The sequence below is a fragment of the Vombatus ursinus genome, unplaced genomic scaffold (assembly GCF_900497805.2).
Source record: "Vombatus ursinus unplaced genomic scaffold, bare-nosed wombat genome assembly UNPS02014816.1, whole genome shotgun sequence".
Classification (NCBI taxonomy): Eukaryota; Metazoa; Chordata; class Mammalia; order Diprotodontia; family Vombatidae; genus Vombatus; species Vombatus ursinus.
The window spans coordinates 22412646-22434564 of record NW_020954594.1 but is presented as its reverse complement, the minus strand read 5'-3'; the positions used below and the strand labels follow the sequence as shown (position 1 = coordinate 22434564).

At 35.8% G+C, this 21919-nt stretch overlaps 1 protein-coding gene across 1 annotated transcript in view; it reads left to right on the top strand.

Annotated features, from left to right (window-relative positions):
* The window catches only part of THSD7B (thrombospondin type 1 domain containing 7B), a 901933-nt gene that overhangs the window by 417094 nt on the left and 462920 nt on the right, over nucleotides 1–21919 (top strand). Inside the window, exons 7-9 of the mRNA XM_027835643.1 lie at nucleotides 3525–3716; nucleotides 6362–6596; nucleotides 16848–16963. Coding sequence (XP_027691444.1) covers nucleotides 3525–3716; nucleotides 6362–6596; nucleotides 16848–16963 — 543 coding nt within the window. The remainder of the gene's footprint in view (nucleotides 1–3524; nucleotides 3717–6361; nucleotides 6597–16847; nucleotides 16964–21919) is intronic.

The window sequence follows — 21919 nt, the reverse complement described above, 5'->3', positions numbered from 1 at the left end:
TCTCTCTCTCTCTCTCTCTCTCTCTCTCTCTCTCTCTCTCTCTCTATTTATATATTGTTTCTAGACCTAGATTTGAGTTTCATGAGACTAGGAAGTGTGTCTTTGAATTTTCCATAGTTCCTCACACATAGTAGCAGCCCAAGAGTTCCATCATTTATCCAGTCATAATACTTTAAATATTCATAACCATTTTATCAATATAATTGTTTCCTTTACCATTGGAGAGGTTACCTTCTCACTTAATGAGGTGATCTTTACAAGTTTTGGTTACATAATTTAATACCAAGAATAACAATATCTGATATCTGAGTTGCCAAAGCAAACTTGAGTTGACTCTTGTTTAATTGGTAATATAGGTAGTGATATGTGTAAGTCATGGATACAAATGAGGAATGTTATTAGAGTATGACCAGTGGCTTATACAGATTTTGGTTGGAAGCAGATTATTATGACAGCCGGTTTCAACATTCTCACTGAAACATATTCCATATTCTAGAACCATAACTATCAATAATTTCCCCTAGAGCAGGTGGCAGTGGGACTCACCTGGAGTGTAGACCTAGAGTGTAGACCTTGGGACATTGCAAAGCTTCTTCCTCGGTAAGAAATGAGGCCACTGGAGGAAAGAAACCTGATTGAGACAGAGCTAGAAAGGTGAGAAAGGACACCTAGTAGATGTAGGCCCCCACCATAGTTACAGCTCTGTTCCATGCCAAATCTCCCCAATTATATAATATAGACTGCCAGAACTAAAATAAACCTTAGGCATTACATGATTCAAAGCTTTAGTTTTAGAAATATACACACTGAAATCTCGAGATGTTAAATGCAATTCAAGAAATATTTGAGTTCCTTATTATGTGTCAGCCACAGTGAGGGATATGAAAATCAACATGACACAAATAGAGCATTATTAAATACTAACTCTCTGCCAGGCACAGTGCTAACTACTGAGGATACAAATATGATCAAACAAGGCACTCCCTCCTCTCAAGGAGCTTATATTCTAATAGAAGAAAACAATATGTAGAGGTGAGCTGGAAAGTTGATGAGATTAGGGAAAAGAGCACCCATCCTCCAGGAAAAATCTTTAGTTGAGGAGAAGGCTGAAGAGGGAGTTCAGGTGTGAGATACATCATAAACTTTTTTGAGGGAAAAGTCTGAATCTTATTTCATCCTTGTACCTTCGTTCTCTAACATAATGACTTAAAAGAAATAGTTGGGTAATGTTCTTATCAAGCATAAAAATCACTTGTCTAAGGTCACACTGCTGGTTAGTGCAACAGCTGGGACTAGAACTAATGAGTTGACTCCTGGTTCATTCTAACTAATGAATGTTCTCAGTCCCACATAACTAAACATAAATGAATAATTTTCCTAGGCCACCTTGGTTGTGGGTGGCATAGCACTATCTGCAGGTCTGCATGTTTGTTTTTCTTTTTCTTTGTGAATTCTATGTCTGAATATAATAGAAACATTTCCCAAGAATATAGTGAGGAGGAAAAAAATGCTTTGAAAATGGTCTTGTGGCTTGATTATCTGCTAGAATCTCTATTACTTCTCATAATATGCTTGAAAAGTTTTATTTGTACCTCAAGGGCAATGAGCCTGGCCTCATTTAGAAATATGAATGCAGATATTACCACCGCAGTATCATCTACTTAAGACAGTCTCACTAGCTGTCGACTTATTTTATTTACTTCCTCAAAAAAAGAAAGAAAAAAGAGACATATCTATCTCCCCAGTTATTTTTTTATGTGTTTGAGAATGCCTGTGACAGAGAACATTCCCATCAGTGTAGTCAGAATGGAAAAGCTGTTTTTCTGTGATGGTTGTTGTATATTTCTTTCCTTGGTCTCAAGTTATATTAGATGGTCATTCTTCATGTTCCTACTATGTACTCTCATGAGGACACTGTGAACCTAGTTTATAGTTTCAGTAGATGATGGGAAGTACTTGACTTCAATCTATTAATGAATCACATGGAATTTAGTCCTTTCATTCTAATAGCTAACATCATGATCCAGTGTTCCACAAGCAGGTGTTTGTATATCTATTTTTCTTATCTATCTATCTTTATAATCATCATCATTTATCATCAACTTATCTATCATCTATCTATCATCTATCATCTATCTATCATCATTTATTATCTCTCTTTCGTCTGTCTCTCTAAACAGAGCTTCTTAACTTTTTCTGTGTGTCAAGGTAGTCTGATGAAGCCTCTGGATCCTTTTCCAGGATAATGTTTTAAAATGCATAAAATAAAATACATTAGATTCCAAATAAAACCAATTATATTGAGGTATAATTACCAAATATTTTAAAAGTTCATAGACACAAGGTTAAGAACCACTAATCAATCTATTCATCCTACCATCATCTATTTATCTCTCTATCTTTATATCTGGGCATTTTAAATCTTTTTTTAATAAACAAAATGCATAAGATTAAAAATAAGTACAATTATATTGAAATACAATTATCATTTTTTAAAGTTCATGGACACCAGACTAAGAAACCCTGTTAGATCAATCTGCTTTTCTTTCTCTAGTGATGGTTTATAAAATATACCCATGCTAGTTTCAGTTATCCTTAAAAAAGATATGTGGATTTCAAATTTCCACAAGCATCTTATTGTCACTGAAGGACCTCGGAAGATGACGTGATACCACTGGATTTGTGAATTATTATTTTGCATTATGTCACTGGACTGATAAAGGACTCAGATGTTCTTTCTTAATATTTTGAATACGTTTCTCTCATACTTTGGAATGAATAAGTAGTAGTAGTGGTGTGGCTATTTTTTGTTTGAGTAGTACACACAGAGCACTGAGTTGTTTAAAGCTGAAGTAGAAAGTTCATTGCTACATTCATATGATTTTGACAAGTTCATTTTAAATGCTATATAACTTTAATCATAGTTTCATTTCCATATTTTCATATCGTTGCAAATTCAGAATGTAAAAATAAAAAACATGATATAAGCATCGATCTATGTGAGAATCTTATTCAGGGTGGCCACAATATGAAAAGAAAATTCTCTGCAGAGAAATGTCTCTGGAAATTCTACAATTGGAGCCAGAAATGCAGGATGAGCAGAAATCGTGCTTTTCAGACTGGTGACCAGCCATGGTTTCTTGTTCTTCTGGGAAATATATGTTGTAGATGTAATAGCCCATCCCAGATAGGTTTGTCCATAACTTACTATGCCACATTCAAAACATTCTGGGAAGAAATTGGCTTTACCTCTGAAATGGAAAAGCAATGAAGATTGTATTGTTGTCTACTGGTTTCTAAATATTAAATGATTTCATGTCACATTTTTTTTCATGTCTCATTTTCATAACACAAGCGCTTGAACAGTGTTGAATATATTGTTTCTTGCATCTCACAGGCTTTGGTACTGTGGGATAAATATTGTTTGAGTTGAACAGGGCAAACTTAAGGAAGAAAGACCCCTTGTCTATGATCTTATCTCTGCTTGTCCCTTAGGTGACTTTTCTTGGTCTGGTTGTTTGCAGGAGAAGAAATATCGGGCAATCTCTGTCTGGCGCCTCCTCCTCCAGAACGGATGACTTGTGAAATACCCTGCCGAATGGACTGTGTGGTTAGTGAGTGGGCAGAGTGGTCAGCCTGTTCCCAGCCCTGCTCTAATAAAAACACAGAGGGGAAGCAGACAAGGACCAGAACTATACAAGCATTGGCAGGAGATGGTAAGTGATGGTAGGGATTTCAAAAGAGGATTAAGTGTTCATTAAGAAGAAAAAAAAATTGGTTGAGCAATGCATTCGATGTCAATAGTTATCTATGCCTTTAAAATTTAGCATTATATCTTAATAGAGTGATGTTTTGTTTTGTTTTCATATTCTAGTCTGAGTAAGAGGGAATACAGAAAATCATCAAAATCAAGGTGAAAATTTGTTTGCAGATTTAATTGATGTGCATCTAGCCATAGCTCTTAAAGGCTTGCCACCTGTTTTAACTGGATCATCTGTAGGGAAGAATACTATTGCGGAGCTGGGATTTAATAAGGCCGCCATCTGCACCATGCCTCAGGCACTTGCTAACTATTTGATCCAAAGTGTTCACTTGCCTTGAGAAGCATCAGTTTCCTCATCTGTAAAATGGGGTTGATATACCACCAACCTAACAAGGTTTCTATGAGGACCATATGACATGTTAAGTACTATGCAAAATTAAAGTGCTATATAAATGTCAGGTACTTTTAATTGTATTTTCTTTTTAGGGGAGATAAAGGTTAGCCACTGTGCCCAAGAGGCAAAACATTTTAATGGAACTGTGATATGATCATAAGCTATGTGACCTTGCATACATTAACTAATCCTCAGGCCTCAGTTTTGTTATCTGTAAAATAATGTTGAACAGTTTTATCCCAGTTATTTATTTTAAAGTCACATTGTGAAGCAAAAATTAGATGATGGCTATAAAAATGATGTTGAAAAAGTTAAAATGCAAAAATATGTATTGTTTTAACAAATTAAAGGAGCACAGTGTGTCCTTCACACAAGTTCAATCTGATATAGGGCTTGAGGGGCTTCTTCCTGCCCAGGACCCGATGTTCCTATTATTTATAGCCGTGCATTTCATCCCCAGATAAATTCTATTTCCTTCTTTCATGTGCTTCTCTGCCATCCCTGCCCCTGGCTTAGTTGGAAACAGCAGGGCAGTTTGACCACTTGCTGTGAGAAACTCCTTTTTAAACAGGGATCTGTTCTTTGATCCTGAGAAATAGTTCTGGGGTCAGGATAAATGAAGATTGAGTGTTCTTAAAGTGCATTTGTTTTCTCCTTGTACTTGTATTTTGTATTTCTGGAGGGGGGGAAAGTTGTAGTATTTAATGGGGAAAAAATAACGAGAATAACAAGCAAAGGTCACAAATCTTCCTGAGCTTTCAGTCCACTGAATAAAACATTATAGTGTGTAACAGGAGGAGGAGATCAATACCGTTAGATAAATACCACTTTTTACATGGATATAAAAAAAAAAGGCAAAAGAAAAGCCAGCAATGAAATTGTATTGTCTAAGTTGCCTGGGAGTGTAAGAATGCACATCTCTCTGGTCTCTTTGCCAGTGGATAGTGCATTGTCAGGTATTATTTTGTGGTTGAAGATTGGGCACTTGAAGGCAAATTTCTAGCGGACATTTTTGGACTTTGAAATTGAAGTTTTAGGGCTCAGGTGGACCCGGGGAACTTTAAAATATCTGGGCAAAGAGATTATTTTTTCTTTTTTTTTCTTTTTCTTTTTATCTTTGAGGAAGGGAAACAATTGATTCCTTAAATTCATTTAATTTTCATTTGGCCACATTCTAACTGTTTGCAATTGCAGTGACCTTTGTTATTACCTTTAATCACTCTCCATGTATACTGGGGAGGTATGTTTAAGGTTCATAAGATCAAAGTATCCAAGCTGGAAGGTAACTTGGACTATATCTAGTTCTTTCGCTATCATTTTACAGATTAGAAAACTGAGGCTTTATGTTTTTGATTAAGTGAACTTGCCCACAGTCACACAGGCGGCAGAGCTGGAAACTGAACCCAAGTCAAGTTGAATGAAGTAAAAAGTTTTTCCCATTATTACCTTGTAGCGTGTTCCTTGTGTTCATCCCATTATGGTTGATTATTTACATATTAAATTGGTCCTATGAGTAAAGCAGTATGGTACAGTAAAAGAGGGAATCAGAGGAAATAACTATTTATTAGAGGTCTACTGTGTGATAGGTAATTTATAAATATTATCTCATTTGATTCTCATAACAACCCTGGGAGGTAGGTGCTATTATTATGTGTAGATGAAGAAACTTAGACAGAGGTTAAAATGATTTGCCCAGGATCACATAGCTAGTAAGTGTCTGAGGTCAGATATGAAGTCACGTGTTCCTAACTCCAGGCCCTTAAAGCTACTGTGCCACCTTGTACCCAGAGTGTTAGATTTGGAATAAGAGGACTTAGGCTTGAATTTTAGCCCTGCCTGTGACCTATGACCTGTGTGCTTTCCATAAACCCCTTTACTTATCTAGTCCTCAGTTTTTTCATCTAAAAAACTGAGGAATGACAAGTTAACCTCTAACATCCCTTGTAGCCTTCAATTTATAATGCTACTAGCTTCTATGAGAGATAAAAAACTCATTTTTATTAATTTATTTCTAGTAAGAAAGGAAACATTGCCCTAAAATAACTTAAGTTGCACAAATTCAAAGACCCTGTCCTTGCTTTACCCAATGAGACTTTATTCCCAAGGCTACCCTGCTCCCACAGATTAAAATATATATATATATATATATGTATGTATGTATGTATGGGAATTCAATTATTCTTTCTTCCTTTTGCCTTGTACAGGTGGAAAATCATGTCCTCCTCTTCAGGCCCTACAAGAATATCGTTTGTGCAATGATCATTCTTGTACACATTTCTATTGGGAGACATCGCCTTGGGGTCCCTGCTCTGAAGATGCCCTCGTAACAGCCCTTAATGCAACCAGTACCTGGAGTGGAGAAGCCACCTGTGGCGTGGGCATTCAGAGCCGCAAGGTTTTCTGTATGAAAAGTCACATGGGGCAGGCCATGATTAAAAGGTATCATTAACACATTAATTTCTTCTAGCCTATGTTATATGTTTCAACATTAATATCAATAGGCATTCATTAAATTCCTAAATGTTTTGCTAACATAATATTTTATTTACTCTTTAATATTCCCCAGGAAATTTGGGTATAGCAAGGAATAATAACTTATCAATATCCTAAAAGAGATGACTGTAATTTGACTATTTAATAACATTGTCAAGTTCATCAGGAACCTCTATGACTGTTGAGTATCTCTGTGATGTCTTACAGTTCAGCTAGTCTCTTAAATGATATAGTAGTTTGAAGGTAAAGGCTGATATATGAAAGAGGAATATCATATTTTTGATGCAACAAGACCTCAGCAAATATTTATTGTCACCTAAAATTTATATCTTACTATGTAAGGCACTCTCTCAGAATATAAATGGAAAAAGAACACAGTCTCTGCCGTCAAGAAGCTTCTATTTTATTGAGTACCTCTTCAAGGTCTAGAAGTTACCCTGATTCTCAAGGGGCATAGGATAAATCTTATCACTCAGGAAAAGCTTATAGGATATTATATTTAGAGCTGGAAGTACCCTCAGAGATTGCTGAATTTTACCTTCTCATTAAACAGATGTTGTTGCATGTTAAATTTAACAAAAAGGCAAACTGTGGCAATTCTTCAAGCAAGATAATAGTTTATTAATAGGCTGCCAAACCTATTTAAAAAGGATGGGTCAATGGCACTGCCTCTGGCCAAAGACCCCAAATTTAATATGCAATTCATTTGTATAAACCTAGAACAAAGAATGGAACAAAAATCATATAATTGACCAGCATCACAGGAGTGAAAGATTATGATTGGTTATATTAAAGAAAGTGGGCATAGCACACACATGGGTTGAAGATCACCACTCTCTATCTCTGTGGAAGGCTTTTGTGAATTTTATGGCCCAGGTGTAAATATACTGAAGGGACAAACCAACCAAGTTCAAGACTTTATTTGGAGGAGTGTTAAATGAAATGTCTTCAAAGGGCAGCTGACTCAGGTACCTGCCCCGTGGTTCAGTACTCTCAAACATATAGTCTGTTTAGTTGGAAATAGCCATTCAGTGACATTTTTTTATTTTGTTTTTGTCCTTTTTGTCCTTACTTTGGTCCTCATCAGACTCTAATCCAATAGTTCTTGTCTCACTTCCCAAATGGCAGTAGAAGAAAGGATTTTCATTCAAGTATTGAGTGACTTTTAGGATTGCACTGATGCATTCTGGAACCTCAGGATGCCTGACTGCCTCTCTCCCCCAAACTCTGCATAGTTGGTATATGGCTGGAAGTCCATCTGCAATTGATATCCTTTCCCTGATGTTACATCTTCCCCAGGCTCCATAAATATTTTCTCTTCATTTATATCAATTGCAAGTGTCTATCCCTTTAGTGTTAGAACCACATCTCTAAAGGGAGTTATCCTTGGCTACTGTCAAAGACCTTTAGAAGATAAATGTTGTAACTGGGTTGACTGAAGTTCATTCTCCATTACTGCTTTCCTATTTGCAACAAAAAAACCCACTTGTCAAGGTCAACATTGTTTTGCAAGTCCACTGGTTGAGGGGAGCTTACTTACTCCCTTCCCCATCCTCACCAAAAGACTTAGGATATAGAGGAATGACAAGGTGGATAGCAATTTCTTTTACTTACTTGAGGTGATTAGATATACTGGAAAGGTAGTGTGAAATAGTGGATAGAGTCTTGGCTTTGGGTTTAAATCTCACTTAGAAGTTCTGTGACCCTGGGCAAATCATTTAACCCCTTTGTCCCTCAGTTTCCTTATCTGAAAAAGGAGATTGAACTCATTTGCTGCTACAGTCCCTTCAAGCTCTGAATCTATGATCCTAAGATCCATATTCAGGCTACTTTGGCAGGTAAGCCAAAGAGTAGAAAAGTAAATTATAGTATTATCTATGTATAGATGATAATTGAATACATGGAGCTCTGGTAAAACATTACAAGGGTTCATAAAAAAAGCAGTCTGCAAATATATGTACTACTTTTCATAAGAGAGGAACTGCAGCTTTGATAATGTTCATCATTATGACCTAATTTTTCAGTTGCTAAGAAAAAAAACATTCATGAAGCATAAATATAATGTACAGATAAAAATAAAAAAGCTTGGTGTAGGAATATTCCATAATAAAATGCTGCAAACTGTAATTCTTCATAGTGACAGAGAAATTTAGATTACTGATGTCTGATCTTTTCTACTTATATAAAATGTTTCACTGCCAATAATCTATAGGGAAAAATACAATTTGATTTGAATATAATCTCTTAGTTACTTTCTTTACGAAACTACGTTGAGTGATGCTTACACCCACAGGCTAAATTATCCTCATGGTTTCAAAACGTGTATTTGAAGAAGAAAAATGAACCACAAAAAAACAAAATGGACTGCCCAGTACTTTTCTATCCAATTTTTTTTAATTTAAAGTTTACAATTTTAAGTTCAAAATTATATGAACATATATTTCCACATCAATATTTTTATGACTTTCCTGAATTTGTGACACAAAAATTTACCTCACACAATTTGAAAATGTTTCCCAAATGAATATGTATTCAGTTTAAATGAGAAGCAGTATGGAATAATTGAATAGAATGCCCGTTCAAAAGCCATAAAAGACCTGGGTTCAAGTCCTGTCTCTGAGGTATACTGATTATGTGACCCCTGGCAAGTCACCTAACTTCCCAGTACCACAGTCAATTCTCAAAGACCCTAAATTGTAGAGTAGGTGTGAGCTGCATTGGTAGAGTGAGCTTTCTCACCCAGGAGTTCCATACAGCTGTGAAATCACAATTTGTGTCCTTATTCCTATCAGTTTTTATTATTAATATGAGTAAGGTTATAATGTATTATTACTGTGTATAACCTCATTTTCTAATTTAGTGACTAACACAGGAAAATGAATTGCACAGATGTTTTCCCCAAATCCACTCCCACCAAAAAATCAAGACGTTGCTAATTACTTTTTGCACTGTTAATGAGACTGGAGACTTAACAATCTAGTTTTAATTCTTACTGTATGTCTCCAAACAATCTTGTTAAATCTAAGTAGACTGTGTTGACTTCAGTAAAGTTAATTAAAATTCTTGAGGTTAATGAGATTAATTGAGCTAAGAAAATAATGTCTGGTGTCCAGTGGTACACTATACGATTATCAGTTATAGTATGTAACATTTGTAGGACCATTTTCAAAATAGCAATTTTATTACTGTCTCTCAGAGGCTTGGCAGTGGGAAAAGGACCTCTCTCCTTCCCTCCACTTGTATAGAATGAGGAGAAACAAAGAGGAAATGGAGAGAATTGAAGGGAATATTGTGATACAAGTGGAGCTTACAGGTTGGAATAAAAGAGGAGACTAAGTTTCAGTGGAAGAGATGAGCTAAAAATATTTCTGTTGTCTCAAAACACAATACCAAGTTTCAGATTCCCATAATCTTGTTTCCTTGTGTTGGTGTTTTGGAATTTTGATTTAATTGCATAGGTGCGAATGTTAGTATTGTGTGAGTAATGGAACTGATCATATCAGAAAATGGAAACTGAATAAGGCCCAGCTAAACCAAAAGGGAGATCCTGTTGGGATATTTTTGGTTTTTTGTTTGTTTGGGTTGTTTTTATTTGTCATTGTTGTTTCACTGTTCAATAGTTCCCCTGCCCCACCCCCTACCAATAGTAGTTTTTAAAAAAAACCTAAAATATGAAACCTCAGTTTTTGCCACAGTTTCTGATAAGGCATTTTTTGCATTTAACACAAAACAAATAGTCTTTTATGAAATACAGAAATAAGTAACAATTGAAGTGATATATTTAAGTGTTTTTTAAAAGCTGGTAGGTTAAAGTTGTCTAGCATATCATGATGAATGTACTTTCCATAGAAATAAACTATTTCCTGTCTGAATCTTGAATCTGTCTGAATCAGCTACCAAACTGAGAGAAACAGTGGGCTATAGTGAATATAGTGCTGTGCTCAGAGACAGAAGAACCTGGGTTCAAATTCTGCCTCTGACACTTCCTAACTGCATGACCCTAGGGAAGATACTTACCCCCATTCTTCTTATAAGTAAAATGAAGATAATACCTAAAATAAAAGTTGTTGTAAGGCTTAGATGAGATAATATATGTAAAGTATTTTGCAAATTTTATAGTTATTAACTTTTAAATGGCAGGTTTTATGACATTTAGTTGGCTTAATTCAGCACAGCAGTCAAAAAGAATTAAATCACATGTCCAGTAAGGGGATATGGATGTAGATATTTTCAGTGCCAGTCTAGAAGTAAGATTTATCAGAGTGAAATCATTTTCATCTACTTAGTGGATCACTAATCCTGAGCCCTGGTGTGAATTAAAGTGTACAGTATGTAATCGTAGCAAGAGTCAGGGGTTGCAAATAGATTTATTAAAAAAAAAGTAAAGGATTGAATCCTTATATTTTTCTGTGCACTGGGTAGTCAACTTAATTTTGAAGACGATGGAGAAATTACATAACCATTCCCAAGAAGATCTTTATTTTCAGGCTTCAGTTATGCTCAACACTACTCATTTATTCATCTATCACTTCATTCAAAATACATTAAGCACTGGATATGTCCTAAGCACTCTATCATTCTCTCCAAAGTTACTAATGATCTCATAACTGCCACATCCAATGGCCTTTTCTCAGTCTTCATTCTCTTTAACTTCTTTGAAGCTTTTAGCACTGTTGCTCACCCTCTTGTCCTGGATACTCTCTTCTCGAGGTTTTTGGAGCACTACTCTCTCCTGATATTCCTCCCACCTATCTGAGCACTTTTTCTTGGTCTTCTTTGCTAACTTCTCCTCCAGATCTTACCCTTTAATTGTAATGTCCCAAAGGGTTCTTCTGTCCAGGGCCCTCTTCTCTTTCCCTCTATACTACTTCACTTGGTGATCATAGAATGCCTCATGGTTTTGTTTACAATCTCTATGATAATGATTCCCAAATCCACCTCTCCTGCCCTAAATTCTCTGCTGACCTCCAATCTCACATTTCCAACTGATTTTAAGACATTTCAAATAGGATGTATAGTACATATCTTAATGCAACATGTCAAAAAACATAATTCATTATATTTCTCATTAAACCCATTCCCCTTCATAAGTTCCCTATTACCGAGGGTAACACCATCCTCCCAATCCCTAAGGTTCTGAACCTAAGTGCCATCCTTGACTCCTTAACATCTCTTCTCTCACATATCCAATCTGTTGCAAAGACCTGTTGAATTCACCTTTGTAACATCTCTTAAATGATCAAATATAAAATCCTCTGTTTTGTGTTCAAATCCCTCCATAACCCAGCCCCGCCTACCTTTCTACTCTTCTTATCCTGTATTCCTCACCATGTACTCTTTGATCCAATGTCACTGTCTTCTTTGCTGTTTCATGAATAAGATACTTCCTCTCTTGGTTCTGGGCATTTTCTCTTGCTGTCCTCCATGCTTACAATCTTCTTCCTCCTCATCTCTACCCACTTAAATTCTCATTTTTCTATAGGAAGCATTTCTTACCTCTTATTCAAGTACCTTCCTACTATTAATTATTCCTTATTTATCCAAAATACAGCTTGTTCGTACATGACTGTTTACTTGTTGTCTCTTCTATTAGGTTGTGAGTTCCCAAAGGGCAGAGACTGTTTTTTTGTCTCTTCTTGTATTCTGAATCTTATCATGGTGTCTGGCACAAAGTAGGCACTTAATCAATATTTTTGACTGACTTTAAGGCAGACTTTTCTATAATGTGTTTTGAGTTAAGTATTTCAGATGAGCCTTGAATAATTGATAGAATTTCAGTTGTTAGATGTTAGTAGACAGAAAAGGGTCATGCATTTTAAGCATAGAAAATGACATGATGAAAGTTCTAGAAATAAGGAAATCTATTTGGGCAGGGATGAATTGACTCGAGATTGCCTGGAGCGTAGTGAAAGAAAGGAGAATAAAATCAAGATAGAAAGGGCATATGGATCCATATTGTGGAGAGCTGATAATGCTCCTAAAGAGTTACTGAAAGGTTTTGAGTGGACAATTGACAAGATAAGACCTTTTTCCCACCAACTGCATTCCTTTGGACAGGAATCCATCTTGCCCTCAGGATATTCCATCATCTGGATGCTCATCATTTTGAAAGACTGCATCAACCTTGATACTCCCACCTCAGCAGTACCCTCAGTGCCCTCTGCTCCTCTGACAGGAGGTTTGGAAAGTAAGGAAAAGGATTCCTCCCAAAGCATCAATTTAAAGAGGGCTCCCAGGCCCTCTTTGCTCTTCATTGCTCACCAGCTGTACTCTTTTTGACTGGACTTGATCCTGCCCCTGCACTGGGTGCCTTCCCTCCACCCTTTCTTTTTTCTGCTTCCTTTTAGGTATTGTCTTCCCCCACTGGACTGTAAACTTCTGGAAGGCTGGGGCTGTCTTTCTTTTTTCATATTTGTATCCCCAGCAATTGGCACACTTTATTTACTGACTGAACTAGGGTAGGGACAACAGTATTGAGGAAAAAAAGTCATGGCAGATGTGAGAGACTTTGGGGCAGTAGGAACAATAGGCAGATTATTGGAAGTAGCAGGAGAAAGGACAGAGAAGGGGAGAAGGAAAAAGGCAGGAAGGAAATATCAAAGTTTACTTTGAGATTTTTAGCCTTGAAACCATGATACCACCAACAGAAAAGTTAATAGTAATGACAGATTTTGGCAGAGAAGGTGACGGATTCACTTTTGTATGCCAATTAATCAATGACAGGAGAGTCAGATTGAAGTATGCTGGAGGCAGCTATCAAAACCTGGATACTTGTAGAACTTTCCTTATCCCATTGCTGTCATGATGAAGCATTTGTGGACCATACAATTTACAAATGGAGAAATGCGCATGACACAAACCATGTTTCTTTCATTTTCAGTTGCATGCTTGGATAAAGAGGGAGAAATGTTCCCTGTCTACTTGTTACTAGACTTCAGACTATTAAATGAATGTTTTCTGTCATTCCTGCTCCCTTCAATAGAGTACAAAAGGCATTTTAATTTCCAAAGCTTAAATATTGTACTTCTGTATTTTGTTATACCTATGATCTTAGTAATGTGAGTACTGATTTCAGTGGAACAGATCAGAACTTATCCAAGCCTTCTCATGCCATGAGATTCTTTTCCATTCCTTATACATTTCCCATAAAGCAGCTACTCAATACACATGAGGCCCTCTTCTAGGTAACCACATGTTATGTGGTTACCAGTATAGTGCTTAGACTGTCCATCTGTCATCCCCAACTCTCACAACGTGACTGGCTCCTTTCCCTTTCCGATCATACATTTCCTGAACAATATCTTGTAGACCGCTTCCAGAGTACAAATCAACATAGTGAAGCCCACTTAGGCCCTATATGCATTGCCCTTCTGCTAACCCTTAATTTTATTTCCTTGGAGCTTGTCACTTTTGGTGATTAAATAGTATTATTATTCTCATGAAAATGCTGATCTTTCCAATATTACATTTATTACATTGATCTACTTAGTAGGCAGTGATTTAAAAAAAAAAGGGGGGTTAACTACAACTGTAGTTAATAACAAAAGGGGAAAATCATTAACTATAATAACAAAAGGAAAATATTAACTATGACTAGTTAATAAGTAGTCATTAAGTGTACTGGGCACTGTGGAGACATATTAATATAAAAAAGAAGCGTTGTGTTCACAAAGAACTTATAGTCTAATTGGAGAGTCACTCATGAAATAATAAAATTACAAACCAATGTAGTAGAATGATATTACATTATACTACATTTCATCATGTCCCTTTAATTAATATTAACAAGAGAACACATAATTATATAGATTGTTAAAAGTTTTCAAATAGTGATGATAATATTATTGTTGTTGAATTAGGTTTGTATGGTTCCAGCTATTTATAGCTGTATTAGGGCCTTTTGCTCATCATTTGTTGTTGTTGTTGTTATTCAAGTGTTTTCAGGTGGTGAAGCACTGATCCAGTATTTTATTTTAAAATACATTAGGGAAATACTATATACTATCAGTTTTCAGTTGTTTTTCAATCATTTCTGACTCTCATGACCACATTTGGGGTTTTCTTGGCAAAGATACTGGAGTGGTTTGCTATTTCTTTCTCCAGGTCCTTTTATAGATAAGAAAACTGAGGCAAATAGGTGACATAACTTGCCCAGGTCATACAGCTAGTACATATCTGGGGTCAAATTTGAACCCAGGGGATGAATCTTCTCAACTCTAGGCAAGACATTCTATTCACTGCCCCATCTAGTGGCCATATTGAAATTTATTGAGAAGGTCATGATATGGACACAGCTGTGCTTTAGGAATATCACTTTGACTACTGTGTTGGGAATGGATTGGAGAGAAAAAGAGATTGGAGGCAGATAAGGTCAATTAGGTTGTTACAAAAGTTCAGATGAGAGGTAATGAGGAATTGAACTAGGGTGATAGCCAGATAATTAGATGCAAGAGACGTTGTAGAGGTAAAATGAGCACAACCTGGCAACTGATTGAATGTGTGGAGTGAGGAACAATGAGGAGTTAAGAATGACTCCACTGAGTGCTAGAAAGATGATGCCATTAATAAAAACATGGAAGTTCAGAAAATGGGTGGGTTTAGAATCCCTATTTTTCCTACACAACTCTGCTCCAACTTTCTTGATTCCTACCATTTGCTCATATTCTTCCCCCCCCAAAAAAATTACCGTGCATTCATTTGTTTATAGGCAATTTTCCCCAACCTCTATAGATAGGGATTCATTGAGGGGAGATACTTTGATTTTGTTGTATCCCTAGTACCTTGCACAGTTTTAATAAATGCTTCTTTTAGTTGTTTGATTAATTTTGATTTTATGTTGTTCCTTTCTATCGGACTGTAAGCTCCCTGAGGACAAGGACCATTTTGTTTCAGCCTTTCTATTCCTATTGCCTAGAAAGGTGCCTTGCCACATAATAGGTACTTGTTAAATGTCTGTTAAATCAAATTGAATAGAAATGACAAGGCTTCCTACTTAGACACAAATTGGAGGATGTGACCTCTGAGTTCCCTTTCAATTTTGGAGTTTACTCTGATGAATGGGTTGTTATGGTTCATTTTTAACAAAATGCAATGCACTGGCACTATCCATTTTCCCACCATGTGACCTCTAGTCATAGTTACTCTGAAATAATACCTACCAGTTCTTTAAGTAGTCTCGAATATATATTTTCACTTCCATTTCAAATGCATTCAGATTTTTCAAGTAATTCTCAGCCATTTTGTTTCTAAGCCTATCAAAATAGAAAACCATTAATCTTATTAATAAACTTAGACAACCTGATGAAGTTTTCCTTGGGGGAATAAATGCCATTGATCTAGAGACAATTAGCCTGAAAATTTATACTGTATAGCAATGTATGCAGTAACCTGCTCTTTTAGACACTTTTGTACAAATGCATATTCATTTTCTCTAGAACACTTGTTTTGGAATACTCTTCATATTTTTTTCACACATACTATTAACCATTCTATACACATACTTGTACATAAACAAAACCTATATTGTATAGCTTGGACTGTATGTATATCTTTGTTGATCAGGCTTTTTTTGGTTATCAACATTACAATCCTTGGGTAAATATTTTTTCCCTTTTTTCTTAAATTTCTTTGTTAATTTCTTACTTTGGAATTTATTGAGATATTTAGTTATAGTGCTCAGAGGCTTGTTTGATACTTTTCTATTTTTAAATCATTTTAAATTTAACTTTTACTTTTCTATTTTTAAAATAATTTTTAATTTAACTTTTAACATGATGCCAATTTGTATGACCTAGACCATCTCATGTAATCTCTTTAGTTCTTAGTTTCTTTGTCTATAAAACAAAAATATTGGATTAGATCAGTGATGTCAAACTCAAATAGAAATGAGATATACTAAGCCATACATAAGGAGCCCCAAGGGCTGCTAATTGACTTAGAACAATACATACAAATTTTATCTGTTTCATTGCATTTTAATTTAATTATTTTGTTGATTTGTTAATTTAATTTACTTAATTTAATTATTTTGTTAAGCATTTCTCAATTACATTTTATTTTTGTTCAAGCCATACTCAGGAATATTGTGGGCCTCATTCTCCTGTGAGCAGTGTATTTGACATCTCTGCACTAGATAATTCTGTCCTATGTTAACTATTTCCTTTAGTAGTCATTAATTTGTTCTTTTAATATCCACAGATGCCCAGATTCCACCCGACCTGAAACAGTGCGTCCTTGTCTCCTCCCATGCAAAAGAGACTGTGTTGTGACACCTTTCAGTGAATGGACTCACTGTCCAACTTCATGCCAACAAGGTAAGAAGAGAATACATTGAGTAAATCTCATTCTAACCTCTTAGCTCTTTTCTTCTGATTATTGTTTCCATTGAGGAGTTCCAATAATTAGGAATCATTATTCTTTCCTACCTCAGTGTTGTCCTTGTGACTTACTTTACAAAAATTAGAAAAAGTGGGGGCAGCTAGGTGATACAGTGGATAGAGCACCAGCCCTCAGGTCAGGAGGACCTGAGTTCATAATCTGGCCTCAGACCAAATACTTGAAACTTAATAGCTGTTTGACCCTGGGCAAGACACTTAACCCCAATTGCCTAAAAAAAAGTGAGTAGGGCATTAAAAGCATACAAACCTTCAATGGCTATACAGAAGTTATAAAAAATATTAATGGCTTTGTTGGGCATTAAGATTAAATTATTATTTGTAAGTGTTTCTTTATCTGTCAGAGAAATAATATTTCACAGAAATCAGAAAATGTTAGAAGTAAAGTGTAACTCAAAGATTATCTTGTTCAATCTTCTTATTTTACAAATAAAGAAATTGAAACTGGAGGCATGAAGCAACTTGCATAAGAACATGAAACTAGTTAATAATGTTCAAAAATAACTCATATTGGTTTAGAGCTTTAATGTTTGTTTGTAAAGTGTTTTCCTCACAACAACCTTGTGAGGTAGGTAGTGGAAATATGTGTTTTTCTTTGGAAGTTTTTTTTTTTCCAAATTGCATATATTCACATATCATATATGTATTAAGTATAATGTATATATACACATATACATACATAATTTCATTTTGCAGATTAGTAAAATAAAATAACTATTAAAATACCAAAATATAGTGCTTGATAGTCATCAAAGAACATATCCAATCTGTATGTGTATAAATACACACACACACACACAAACACATGACCTTATTTGATATTCACAGTAGCCTTGTGAATTGATGTATTAATACCTTGATTTCAGCAAAACATTTCACAATCTCTCAGAATACCCTTATGGAAAAATGGAGACATGGCTAGATGGTTGATTGAGCTGACCTAAAGAGTGGTCATTGACTAACCATACCAAATGGAATGGAAGTTTGTAGTAGAGTACCTAAGAGATCTGCTCCTGTCTCTGTCCTATTTAACATTTTATCAGTGACTTGTATGAAGGCATAAATTACATTTATGAAATATTCCAAAGGCACAAACTAGGATAGATAATTAACACACTGAATAAGAGAGTCAGGACCCAAGATCTGAACAGACCAGAACAATGGGTCAAATATAAACATATGAATTTTGTTAAAATTCTATCTTCTTCTGGTCTGCCTGACCACCCTCCCCTCCTTCTAGTCTAGTCTAGTCTAGTAAGTTTATAAGTACTCAGTATAAAGTTACAATAGCAGAAAATAAGATTGCAAAGGGGAACCTGGAAGTCATGACAGAATGTCCCAAAGATCAAAGGAGCATAATTTGCAAACTGTATCTTATATTAACCAAAATTCAAATCCTAGGAATATGTGCCAAATGAGAGAAAGGCATCAAGGCCTTGCTATTAGGGCCTTTTGGTTCTATGGTAGGTAAATCTCAGATAAGTTCTAGACATCCACAGTAAGACCATCAGAACACTAAATGTTGCTGATCACTTTCAGAAGACGTCCATATGTTCATCTAATTTTCTTTACTGTCAACTTTGAGATGATTTGGGTATATTAATGAACTAACCCTAAGGTGGCATGGATAAGAGTTAGGCTGTTCCCCACAATAACCCTATAAAAATGAGACTTCGAATTCCTGCCCCCTGAGCAATCTTCTATCATCTCCATCTGGGTCTATGCTACTGAGTGCACTCAACTCTAATCCATTGTTATGTGAGTTACTTTCTGTGCCTCTCGCCCTCTTCACCCTATTCCCCACACTATCTGTTTCCTCCACCACTCTATCTTTGTCCCCATATATCTGCCTGTATAACGCCCCCATTTTGTGCCCAAATTCTGTATTTTTTGTGCCATTTGTCCCAGTACCCCGTGTGTCTTAATAAACTGTTATTGAAGACTCACTTTCTGCCGCCATTGTGGTCTGTCACAGTGAGTACCCAAAGAACCAGACATGCCTGCCTCATTTCATAACTCCATAAATTAATTATCAATTCATAAATCTAATTGTCATAAATGTAAAGTTTTATCATGTACTTTTAAAAAGAGAACAAACAACACCTCCCACAAAAAAATGGTATGAGTAGATATTAGTTTCATGAAAAAAAGATCTGTGACATTTAGTGGAGTAAAAGTTCAATCATTACCATATCAACAATATAATATGGCATCGAAAAAGGCTAATGCAACCCTGCCTGAATTAAGAAAGACTTAGTGTCCAAAAAATAAAAAAAAAAAAGGAGATGATAGTATTGGTGTATTCTGCCCAGGTCAGTCTAGCTCTAGAACATGGAGATCAGTTTTGGAAGCCATATTTTAGAAAAGACATTGTTAAAATAGAGCATATAGAAAGGAAGGTATCCAGGTGAGGCAGCAATGTGCCATGGAAAGAGCGATAAATTGAAGTTAAGCTGACCTGGGTTCAAATCCTGCCTCAACCATTCACTACCTACATTATCTTTGGTAAGATGATACTTAGCCTTTCTCAACCTGTTTCCTTATCTGTAAAATGAAGATTCTGGGGAAAGGAGTATAGGTATGAGATGACTTCTAAGATACTAGTTCTAAAATTTAAGATCCTGTGATATGGAGCATGGAAAACAAAATGTGGTTCGTGAACATAATGGGATTGTGCTATAAGAGAGGCTTGGACTTGCTGCAAAGTAAAACAAGCAGTGTCAAGAAAATAATACACATAATCAATACAAAATCACTAAGAATAATAGCCATCAAACAATAAACAATGAATGTTGCAATAGTATAAACAAGAAGATTGGCCCCAATGAAGAGATGGAAGGAGATATTTTCCCTATCCCTTTGCAGAATGGGAGATCCATGTGTGGGGATTGCATAGGTTCACAGATTGTTTTTCAATGTATTGATCATTGTACCGAGGTTCTCTTCTTTTCCCTTAAAAAAAGCAAAAACAAAAAAACCTTTGTTAAAAGACAGAGGCTTTTAATCCTTTTTTTGTAATGGATCCTTTGGCAGTCTAATGAAACCATTCTCAAAATAATATTTTATATGAATATAATTAAATACATAGGGTTACAGCAGAAACCAATTATATTGAAATAAAGATTTAATTTTTCCCATACAAATTCATGGACCCCTGCTTCTATCCATGAACTCTTTAGAGGCTCATGGACCCCAAATTATGAACTCTGTTTATAAAGATAGTTCTCTGGGAGGAGGGAAGGGGGAAGTATGAAGAAAGAAATTTATGTTGTACTAAAAATAGTAATAAAATTTGCTTGAGAAAAGATCCCAGCACAGTGTATGGATGGGGATGTAAAGAAGTGATTGAAAGATGTGGGATAGCCTGGAGAGAAGATATTTAGGCAGAGCATGATTGGCTGTCTAGTAAGGGTGTTTAGGCTCTAGAGCTTAGCACAGTGCCTGGCATATTTAATAAATGTTATTGATCGATTGATAGAGAAGAAGACACTAAGTTTGTGATGGCCATATGATACTTGATATTCAACAAGTCTTTCTTCGATCCATTGATCCTTGAAAAGAGAACATAGGAGTGTGTAGCATCAGCTTTATAATTCATATGTTGAATAGTTTCTTTTTTATTTGTTTGGTTAGAAAGAATAATACTAAATTAGAATAGTGTGCTGGCCTTTTTTCTTGTTGTTTTGGTTTGTTTTTAAGTCTGAGTCAGATTTTTCTCAAAACTGGTTATGGAGTGACATTGTACACCTAGGTTAGTGGATTAACTTTGTCAGGCCATTGGGGAATGATTTAAACCACTGCTTCAGTATATCGAACCTGTAGCAATCAATATCTCCCCATTGCTCCCCAAAGTCTTCCTTTACAGAGACAAGAACTGGGAAAGATGCCCCTAATTAAAAAAATTCTATGAGTAATTTTAAAAATTAACTCCAATTTCTTGAAACTCAATTAGATATTTAAAATCTTGGCACTGTAATGAAAATCATCTCAAGCCTGCACAGACTTGTGTACCTCCAACTTTTCAAGCCTTGCTAATCCTTTTCACAGCCTGAGAGCCTGGGGACTTAAAGAACTGAAGATTTGATTTTTAACTTCTCTTTCTAGCTTTCCACCTTACTTGAAACTCATTTACCTTCATGTTCAAGTTCTTTTCAGAGGCCCCAAGCATATTAACTAAGTTCAGGTTAATTAAGGGGCAGATGAGAGAAGGAGGTAGTCAGGGAGAAAAGGAGATATGAAAGCCATAGTGTTTCTTCCTCATTCACTGAGGAAAATTTGAAGTCCTGAGGGAAAGGGGAAAAAGGAGGAAAAGTACCTGAATGTCTTCACCACAGGATGGAGGCATTAGTATGGTTCCAAAAACTCTAAGTTGTTTCTTAATACTTTATATAAAGAGAATGAAATATGAATTGAGGCATTATGATGTAGCAGATAGAACACAGAGTCAAATGGGCCTAGGGTTAGAACCCTGGTTTGGACTGTTTTTAGTGTAATGACCCTGGGCAAATTATTTAATCCTTTTAGGCCTCACCTGTCAAATGAGGATGTTGAACTGCTAGGATCGCTTCTGACTCTAAATCTATGTTGTTATAAATTTTCAGCCTTTGTTCCCTATTATTGTTCATTCATTTCAGTTGTGTCTGACTATGTCACCACATTTTGGAGTTTTCTTGGCAAAGAGACTGGAGTGGTTTGCCATTTCCTTCTCCACCTCATTTTATAGATGAGGACCTGAGGCCAACAAGGATTAAATGACTTGCCCAAGGTCACACAGCTAGTAAATGTCTAAGGCTGGATTTGAACTCATAAGGATATGTCTTCCTGATTCCAAGACCAGTCCTCTAACCACAGTGTCACCATAGCTGCCCCTATGAT